The sequence below is a fragment of the Asparagus officinalis genome, chromosome 2 (assembly GCF_001876935.1).
Source record: "Asparagus officinalis chromosome 2, Aspof.V1, whole genome shotgun sequence".
NCBI lineage: Eukaryota > Viridiplantae > Streptophyta > Magnoliopsida > Asparagales > Asparagaceae > Asparagus > Asparagus officinalis.
Window position 1 is genome coordinate 6,330,591 of NC_033795.1, and position 10,353 is coordinate 6,340,943.

The 10,353-nt window shown below is 37.3% G+C and overlaps 2 protein-coding genes across 2 annotated transcripts in view; both read right to left on the reverse strand.

Annotated features, from left to right (window-relative positions):
• LOC109830752 lies at positions 5,584-6,051 on the reverse strand. The gene has a single exon (XM_020398114.1). It carries the CDS (start codon positions 6,049-6,051, stop codon positions 5,584-5,586), a length of 468 nt encoding a protein of 155 aa, XP_020253703.1.
• Positions 7,437-10,353, reverse strand: part of LOC109829370 (vacuolar-sorting receptor 1-like) — a 10,708-nt gene continuing 7,791 nt past the window's right edge. The window contains exons 5-12 of the mRNA XM_020396496.1: positions 10,272-10,353; positions 10,074-10,150; positions 9,912-9,993; positions 9,138-9,217; positions 8,975-9,041; positions 8,322-8,450; positions 8,096-8,202; positions 7,437-7,768 (exon numbers count right to left, since the gene is read on the reverse strand). The exon at positions 10,272-10,353 is cut by the window's right edge and continues 1 nt beyond it. Of these exons, the coding sequence (XP_020252085.1) occupies positions 7,667-7,768; positions 8,096-8,202; positions 8,322-8,450; positions 8,975-9,041; positions 9,138-9,217; positions 9,912-9,993; positions 10,074-10,150; positions 10,272-10,353 (726 nt within the window). The 3' untranslated portion in view covers positions 7,437-7,666. The remainder of the gene's footprint in view (positions 7,769-8,095; positions 8,203-8,321; positions 8,451-8,974; positions 9,042-9,137; positions 9,218-9,911; positions 9,994-10,073; positions 10,151-10,271) is intronic.

A 10,353-nucleotide genomic window follows, 5' to 3' on the forward strand; every position in this document is an offset into this window, starting at 1 on the left:
ATCTGGCTGATGACTAAGGGGTTGTTGGCAATGATATTAACAAAATGCCCTAAACTAGGTGAAAAAGATCCTAATAGTGTAGATAAAATTGCATAGTGGACGAAGAAGGACTAAATAGCTAGAGGATGTATTTTGTTGGCTCTGTCCAGCGTGCTCTTCGATGTCTATTGTTCTTCTTTGGTCACTGCAAAGGCACTATGAGATGAACTGGACAAAAAAATAATAATAATACTAAAGACCTCGATCTTGAAAAATATTTTGTGCCCATGTTCTTAAAGTTTCAAATGGTCGAGGGTAAATCTGTAACAAAACAAGCACATGAACTTATGTTTATTCTTCATTCTCTTCGAGAAGTTGAAATGAAGCTTCCTGAGAAATTCCAAGTTATGATAATTATCGAGAAATAATTTCCTAATTCTTAGGAGACTTTTGGAATGTCTCTCAAGCATGGTAAGGAAAAAATATATATTCATGACTTGATAATTGCTATAGCTATTGGGGAAGAGCATAAGAATCATAAGAATCACAACCAAATTTCTAGCTTACTTTGTTTAATGAGGATTAGGTACTTAGAAATGAATTAACGCACTCCACATGCTTTGCTTCAAGCGAGAGGAACATAAGGTATAATAAGTCTACGGGACCACAATGGTGGAATAAAGTGATCCGATCAATTGTTAATTTGACAACAACGTTTAAATTCAGCATGTGAAGCCAATGCACGTAGACATTAAATTAATGGGAAGTTAATGCTGTCTTGATCAATTGATAGCTGCAGCGTCAAAGAAAGGTAAATTATCCATGGAACTATACATCTATACCTAGGGATGGCAAAATGGACCCAAGACCAATTGCCCACCCATACCCACCCGCCAAATGAACCATCTAAACCCACTCATTTAGTTAAATGGGTCATAAATGGGTGAGTATAGTTTTTATTAAAGATAAATGAGTTATTAATGGGCGGGTTATTACCCACTCATTTACCCGTTTAGATGGATATTGTTTTAAAAACACCCTCAACGCTTCAACAATTACAAAACTTATTTTTAAAAGTTAAAAATTATAGAAAACACTTAAAATGACTAACAACCCCTTAAAATTTTGAGATTTACAAAAAATACCCTCAAAGTTTAAAATATTATAAAAACGCCCTCAAGAGTTAAAAATTATAAAAAAAACTATCAAAATTTTCTAACCTCACAGATGACACATGAAATTCAAAAATTACCAACAGCCCCCTAAAATTTCATAATTTATAAAAAATACCCTTAAAAGTTGTAAAAAATGAGAAAAACACCCTCAAGACTTTAAAATTACCAAACAATCTTAGAGTTTTCTAAGCTTGCAAATGACATATGAAATCTAAAAAATTTCAATAGTCCCCTATAAATTTTAAATTTGCAATTAACACCCTCAAAGTTTTAAATTTTTAGAAAAACACCCTCCATAGTTTAGAATTATAAAATCATCCTGAAATTTTAAAACCTACAAATGACACACGAAATCCAAAAATTACTAGCAGCCCCCTGTAAATTTATAATTTACAAAAAGCACCCACAAAGTTTAAAAATTGCAAAAAGTACCCTCAAGAGTTCAAAACTACAAAACAATCTTAGAATTTTCTAAACTTGCAAATGACACATGAAATCTAAAAAAATTTCGGTAGTCCCCTATAAATATCAAATTTGCAAGTAACACCCTCAAACTTTTAAAAATTATAAAAAACACCCTCAATGATATATAAATATAAAAAGTAAGCGCTCACAATTCTTCGTCGGCAGGAGATATATGCATGTGCGGCCAAGTGTAATTTGCAAAACTTGCGTCTATTGTGCGAGAAACATGAGAGAAAGAGACCGTGTATTGTTATCCGGCGTGATAAAAAAATTTCAAGGAGAATTACTTAGGGACACTCTGTAATTAAGAACAAACATGAAAAAAATAATAGACTTTAATCAACAACAAATATGAAGAAATGAACAATTACGCTCATGACTCATGGATTTTGAACAAAGAAAAGAAAAACACAATCTCTCTCAAAGCAGTTCACGCAAGGCTAAGGAGGTGCAGGATTTTTAAGATCCTCGGAGTGGGACGTGATATTTTTACCACATTTTGTTGACAAATTTAGACGGTAAAAAGATTTAGTTAGGATTTTTTTTTATGGAATGTGTGGTGCGTGGGTTTTTAGAGCCAAATTTAGTTAGGATGTTTTTATCAAATAGAGCTGTTAGGTAGTGTGGTTTTGTAAACCGTGCAAGGTGGGTTTTCTGAAGATATTTTGTTATTTCTTTGCTCTGTCCTAATTTGACCCTAAGATGAAGAAGAACTGAATTAAATGTTGAGGGTACTCCAGTATTCTGAAAATTTTGACATATGACCAAAGTAAGGGCTTTTTTTAAATAATCGAGCATGCAGTAGACTAGACTTGTTACGAGTCCATCTCTTTTTTTGCTCAGTCCCGTCATCATTTGCTTCTTTTGCTCACAATTCTGTCCTAATTTTTTCAAGTAGTCGATTCAATTGAGAAAGAAATATTTACAGAAAACCCCCTGAAAGTTTGTAGAAAACCCCTAAAAATTTTAAAAAAAACCCTAAAAATTTATAAAAAAAACCCCCTGAAAGTTTACATAAAACCCTAAAAATTTGTAGAAAACCCCCTGAAAGTTTGCAGAAAACCCCTGAAAGTTTACAGAAAACCCCCTGTAAGTTTGCAGAAAACCCACTAAAAGTTTGTAGAAAACCCCCTAAAAGTTTACATAAAACCCCTAAAAGTTTGTAGAAAACCCCCTGAAAGTTTACAAAAAAACCCCTAAAAGTTTATAAAAAAACCCTCTGAAAGTTTGCAGAAAATCCCCAAAAGTTTGCAAAAAACCCCCCTAAAAGTTTACAGAAAACCCCCTGAAAGTTTACAGAAAACCCCCTAAAAGTTTACAGAAAACCCCCCTGAAAGTTTGCCAAAACCCCTGAAACTTTACAAGTAGATCCCTGAAACTTACATGTATATAGAAGCATCATAATCATAACTAAATTGGTTATTGGGTCACCCATGAACCACCCATTTAGTAAATGAGTGGTTGAGAACTGACCCATTTAGTAAATGTTAAATGGGTCATAAATGGTCAAGTGGTCATAAATGTGCCCACCCATTTATGACCCAACCAAGACCCAACCAAAAACCACCCATTTGACATCGACTATACCGAATCTGGCAGTTCGAAAAGCTCCATTTTTTCACTTCTAATAAGTAAACAAATGTTTGGCTGAGGTCCTAAGAGCAAGGGCAACAAGCTCGTAAGAGAGCTCTCAAGGCTGACGTGGCAGTGGAAGCCTGCTGCATACCCTCCAACAACCTCCTTGTTCGCTCCCAAGATGGATCTCAAGGCCGACGTGGCTGTTGCAGCCATCGGAGCTCCCAAGCGCTCCACAAATTTGTGGAGCGCTTGGGAGCTCCCAACTACCAAAAAATTTTACAACCTCCCCCCCTCACTGCCAAAAATATTTACAAAACCCCCCTCAAAAAAGCTCAAGACCAATTTGTTGAACTGAAGGGATGATTCTGGCAGCGAAGAGGCCTCCGATTGGGGTGCCGGCGATGATGGCGACGATGCCGACGCCGGAGATGATGGCGGTGAAGAGGCCTCCGACTGGCCTCTGCATGCCGCCGCCGTCGCCGTCGTCGATGGAGAGGATTTGGGGTTGGGTTTGTTGTTTTTTTATTTGGGGTGGGGTTGGGTCTGTCGAAGGGAGAGGATGAAGATCTCTCTTTTGTTTTTTTTTAATTGGGTGGGTTGTTTGAGCTGATACTCATCATGTACCTGTTGAGTTGAAATAATATATTGTTGAGTTGTTTTTATTTGGGGTTTGTTGTTTTTTTAATGAAATAATACCTGTTGAGTTGAAAATGTACCGTTGAGGTGAAAAGTTAAGTTGCAAATGTACCGTTGAGGTGAAAAATTCAGCTGTTGGGAAATTTAGCCGTTGGGATTAAAAAAATGGCATGAACAGTAAAAAATCATCTATAAATTCTCAAACTTCAATACACAAATCATTCCACACAACTCTCTCATAAAAAACTCTATATTTCCCTATCAAATTACAAATCTCATGGATCCCTCCCAAAACTATTATTCGCAACTTCTTACCGGTGAAGGATCGACCTTATACCCGCCGTTCTATACAGAAGTCGTAGAAGAAGGTAACCCTATCGAATTCTCGCAATCGGCAACACAACAAGTGTCATCCCAAGAAACACCGACCACAAAGAAGAAGAAGGCTTACACGCGGTCCGAAAATTGGACTGTCCACGAGGATAAGCTTCTTGTGTCTGCTTGGCTGAACACGAGCCAAGACGCCATCCAAGATACGGGGCAACACAAAGATAAGTTTTGGCACAGAGCTAACGACTACTTTATCCAATACTCCACCGATCCAACGAACCGTACACCAAACCAAATGATGCATCGTTGGTTAACGATTCAACTATTCGTCAACAAGTTCTACGGGTGCGTTGCTCAGATTGAAGGAAGACAAAGATCTGGTACGAGAATTATTGACCAAGTAAATATTTAACTTATATGTTTTTATGTAAACAACATAGCATTGAAGAGAGGAATATATATGTTTAATTATGTTTGATTATTCTAAATTTAACTCTTGTGTAGACTGCAGAAGTAAAAGAATTATACCAATCTCTTTATGGTAAACCATTCGTGTTTGACCATTGTTGGGTTGAGTTGCGTCATCATCAAAAGTGGATCCAACAAATAGAAACTTACAATAAAAAGAAGAACCACAAACTCTGATTCCTCACCAAACAATTCCATGCCAGCGACCCCCATCGAGTTGAACACTGACTCGGATGATGTGTTAGCAAGGCCTGAAGGGAGGAAAGCGGCAAAGCTCAAGAGGAAACAAAATGTGGAAAACTCTAAGTCCGCTACATCCATCATGGGAGAGGCTTTCGCGTGGATGAAGCAAACCACCAATAAAAAATAGAGCTAAAACAGAAAAAACAAGATGACGATATCATGAAGATGGATCTCTCAACACTCAATTCAGTTCAACGACAATACTTTGAAATACGTCAGGCAGAGATATTGGAGAGGCGGATGTCTAAGGGTTCTTCCTAATTATCATACATTGTACTCGCATCGCATCCTTATTAGTTCTTCCTAATTATCAAATATTATATTGTATTAGATTTATGATTGTACTTGAAGTTGAAAATTTTGGCATTGAATGAAAACAACTACTTTATTAAAAATAAAATTGGTGTAGTACAACAACTTGAACTCCTTTTCTGAAATTACATTAGACATAAAGAAACTTAATCCTCGTCGATGGATCCCTTGAGCTGCCACAGATGCTCGATCAAATCATTTTTTAGTGATTTATGTGTTTGCGTGTTCCTGATCCAATGATGATTTTGGATGAACTCAGTTAGAGGCACCGTCTGCACATGAGAAGGTTCAATGACTGGTACCGAATCAGTAAAGTCGAAGTTGTTGTCCAATTGACAATCTCGTTAATCTTCAACGATCATGTTATGCATTATGATGCAAGCTGTCATGATGTCTTTCAGCACACAAGGTTACCAGAAACGTCCTGATCCACGAACAATCGCAAATCGAGCTTGCAACACGCCAAAAGCTCGCTCAACATATTTCTTGTGCTTTCTTGTTGTTGAGCAAAGTACTTATGCTTGTTTCCTCGAGGTGCTGGAATAGTGTTCACAAATGTGGACCACTCTGGATAAATCCCGTCGGCGAGATAGTATCCTATATTGTACTCATGTCCATTGACAGTATAGTTGCACTGTAAAGCTCTTCCCTCCGCAAGTTGTGCGAAAACTGGTGAACGATGTAGAACATTGAGGTCATTGTGAGACCCCGACAGTCCAAAGAAGGCATGCCATATCCAAAGATCTTTACTAGCTACGGCCTCCAAAATAATTATAGGTTCATGAAAATGCCCAGTATACATACCTTGCCAGGCAGTTGGACAGTTCTTCCATGTCCACTGCATGCAGTCGATGCTCCCAAGCATACCAGGAAAACCTCATTGTGAACCTTCCTCGAGCAGGCGTGCAACGTCTTCATTAGTCGATGAACAAAGGTATTCCTCTCCAAAGATGTTGATAATCGATCGAACGAACCTCTTCACGCTCTCAAGCGACGTACTTTTACCGATCCGAACGTAGTCGTCAACGGAGTCAGCGGATGCTCCATATGCGAGCATCCGCATAGCTACAGTAATCTTTTGAAGACTAGATAGTCCTAATTATCCAGCACCATTCCTCTTTTGGACGAAGTACTTGTCATATTCGACGACTGCGTCGTGGATTCGAAGGAATAACGAACGCGTCATTCTGAATCTTTGATGAAAATAATGAAGAGGATAGGTTGGTGCGTCAGCAAAATAATCTTGGAACAACTGATTGTGGCCTTCCAGTCGGTTTCGATGGAGCACGATACGTCTTTTGTGTTGAACCGAAGTTGAACATTTCTCTTGTTCTTCTTCCTCAACGACAACAGCTCCAATAAGAAAGAACGTCTTCATCATTTCATCATCGCTAGAGCTAGATGAGCTAGATATTTTGTTCTGGGAGATGATGGGTTGAGGAGAGAAGCCATCGAATTTTATAGGAATAAGTCGGTTGACGGTCAAAGTTTGCGATACCTCGAACTTCGTGCCCAACCTCGAAGACCGCGGGTTACCTCGAAAACCGTATGCGTTCCCTCGAAGACCGTGGGTTACCTCGAAGACCGTGTGCGCTCCCTCGAAGGCCGTATCCAACGGTTAGAAATGAAATACAAGAGGTTTAAATATAATTGAAAGTAATAGGTAAAATATTAAAATAGAAGAGGGTTTTTTTTTTGATATTGTTGGAGCTCCTAACTAGGAGCTTGTTGGAGCTCCATAAAAGATGGAGGGCCTCCCAAGGCTTATTTTTTTAATTTTTTATTCTAAAATGCTTGAGAGCTCTTGAGAGCTTGCTGACTAGGACTCCCAACTGAGAGCTTGTCGTAGATTAGTTAGGAGAAAGATTGATTTGACTCAATCAATTGGTCAGTTTTGGTTTTTAAACGGAAAATATTACAAACATATTGGAACTTGTTGCAAAATTTTGACATTCCCCTATTTGGAAACCAATATTGTTTGGTTAGAGGGGTAGAAAACCCCAATGTGAAGAATTTAGAGGGTAATTTTGCAAATACCAAGATTTTCGGGGTAACTTTGCAAATATAGAATGTTTGAGGGTTATACATGCAAAAAACCCTTCAAACATACAGGAATTTACAAATGACACTGCTTAGATTTTGTTGTTAACTTTTGATTCACCATATTCGGCTCTGAGAAGCATAATTAACCATCATGCACAATCCTACAACACAGCATCACTACTTGAAAACACACTCTCATCACCCAAGAACAGAACTTTGCATCATTCACAACTCAAACATGCATGGAGTTTAGAACGAGAAGTCAATAATTCTCATACGAGAATGAAATTGAAATTTAACATATATGACTCATTATCCTAGCACGTCTAACCGATAAACATAGGAAAGATTTATGAGCTCACAAATTTACATAAAAATTTCATGTAAGCTCACTAAGAAGCAAATGATAAGAACTACGATTGTGATGATTACAAGTCTCAGATGTCTTCGTGTAGTTGGATTTGACTAGCGCTCTCTGCTTCGTTGTCTAATGGCATGTACTGAGCCATAATGGCGCGAATCTCCGAGTCCATGTAACTCTGCAAAGAAACAAAAATTAAAGTAACTGCACAGCCAGAGAACACAGTCGCTTTACGAGTAATTAGGGAGGTGAGGTAGGGTATCGACATTATGAGTTTTCGAAGAGGAGGAGTTAGCAAGAGCTCAGGATTGATCTTTCGATGATTGTTTGGACACAGAGAGTACAGATTTGAGGATTTTGCAACAGTTTCAGTGTTTTTACAAATATTCAAGTAGTAATGAATGTTGTGAGTTGAGTCCTGAAAGCACATCCTGTAAGTATAAATAAAAAAGGAAAACGAGGAAAGGAAAAAAAGGTGATAATATCGCGGAGAAAGCATTTATACCCGAATTCTGTACTTATAGACAGCATATCCTCCAAGTCCAGCTGCAAAAAGACCGATGAACATAACCCACAAAAAGCTCCAGCTGACCTTTGACGATCCCTCCTTACCTGCAATAGAATATACCAAAACAAAATCAAAGAAAATTAAATAGATCCAAAAGTTATATGATAAGAGGAAAAGAAAGGTTTCGTTTTGACCAGATGATGGACGATGAAAGGCTACTCACTTATGCATGCATCATGCTCTCTCATGTATAACTGATTACTCCGGCACCTGCACTCATAACTTCCCCATGTGTTCTTGCATTTGCAGTCCGGACATTGGCAAGCAGTCTTTTCTTTGCATTCATCAATATCTGGAAACAAGCGAAAATATCAAATTTGATGTACTCAAGGAAATACAGAACACATCAACATAACTGACATAACAATAGCTCCCTCTAAAGATTTCAAAGAATCAGTAAGTTGCTCAAAATATTTCTCAAGTAACTAGATTGTCCACTTGAAATGGTAAAGAAGAGTGCCCTAAGGGCACCTGATTAGACCTCATTAAATACTAATGAAGTTGGATAATTATCCATATTCATATTCATCTCAATCCAGGAAGTTTTACATTTTCTGAATGCTAGAAAGTGTTCCTTAAATTTAATATTTTGAAAGTTTAGAGCCATTTTCTGATAATTGTCCAAAGTTAAGGAGTTTTTAATGATATTTAGCCTTAAAAAAATGGAAAAATACAACTGATGATATAGATTCAATCTTGATTGCGATGGTATTTAATCAAAAAATAACGGTTAGCATTATAAATAAGAAGAGATAAGCGATCTATTGAATAAGCTTCATGTTGAAAAGAAAATATGGTGCTGTTTTCAGACATTACCTTCACAGGAGTTGACCCCATCACCTTTAAAACCTAGCGGGCATTTGCACCCCTTCGAATCATCATCCTGCGAAATGAAATATTGTACTGTGTAAAACTCATACCACAAGAACAAAAATCATAACGAAGCTGATCTCATGCAAAATTGCAAGCAAACACTTACACAGGCACTGTATGTCCTGTGATGTTTAGTCTGCTTCCAGCAGCCACCGTTGTTAATTTCACAACGACCAGATCCCGAAGCTGCAGGACAAATAAAATCTTATTTTTTGTATGTTCTTTAAATAATAGTTAAATAGTTGTATCCTGATATCCGAATACATGCATCGATCATAAAGTTGAAAATTATTTTGACCCTTAGGTTAACTGATTTGAGATCATTTTTCTTGATCAGATATCTAATCTTAATTTTTCATATATGTTGAACATATTAATGGGCTCTCATTTGAGAACTTTAAAATTTAAACATCTCGTATACTGCATGACATGTCTTGCTTACATCCATTAATATGTTGAACATATTAATGGGCTCTCATTTGAGAACTTCAATATTTAAACATCTCGTATACTGCATGACATGTCTTGCTCACATCCATTTTGTATTCATATATATTTTTTCATTTATATGATCTGTATCCATATTCGATTTTGCCACATATGGATATGAGTTTCCCTTATTGAGATATTATTGTATCTATACCATATCCATGATTAGTAAGTGGATAAGGCTATGATCAGTATCATATCCAATCCACATCTGGCCCGGTTGCATTCCTGAATGCAATATCCAAATTTTCCTTCGGTTTAGTCGTATAAGAAGTTGAAATGGCTTAAGGATATAAAAGTCAAAATGCGAAACACTTTCTTATTACATGCCAAAACCTTTTAGTTTTACCCACCAAATGAGAAGTTTCCGATTCCCATAATTTGTGATTACCTTCACAGTGGGTATACCCATCACCAACAAACTTCACACCTCGCACAACAGGGCATTGGCATATTCTTCCACGAAATGTGTCCTGTGAACAAATGGAAAACAAAATCATAAGAAGAATGGTAATTTCTACGGCATGTACATAAGAATATTCACAACAAATACCCTGCATGCAGAAATGTTGGTAGCGTTATCTTGCCAGCATCCGCCATTATTTTCCAAACATTCATTTGTTTCAATGTCTGCATAACCAGTAACAGATAACGATAACCATTAGACACCTAGGCATTTTTATAGAAAAATATAGATGACAAACCAGAAGTCAAAAACAGTAAATTATCAAAAGGCATAGAGTTCGGCAACCTTTACTCAAGCACACAGTTGGCTCAGTAGTCTCCTCAAAGCCTGAACATAATGCTTTAAGAACTGCACTTTTGTCCAGCTT

Bases quoted from the DNA above. Each gene is read 5' to 3' on its own strand.
- LOC109830752 (XM_020398114.1), bottom strand. From the start codon at position 6,051: ATGCTTGGGAGCATCGACTGCATGCAGTGGACATGGAAGAACTGTCCA.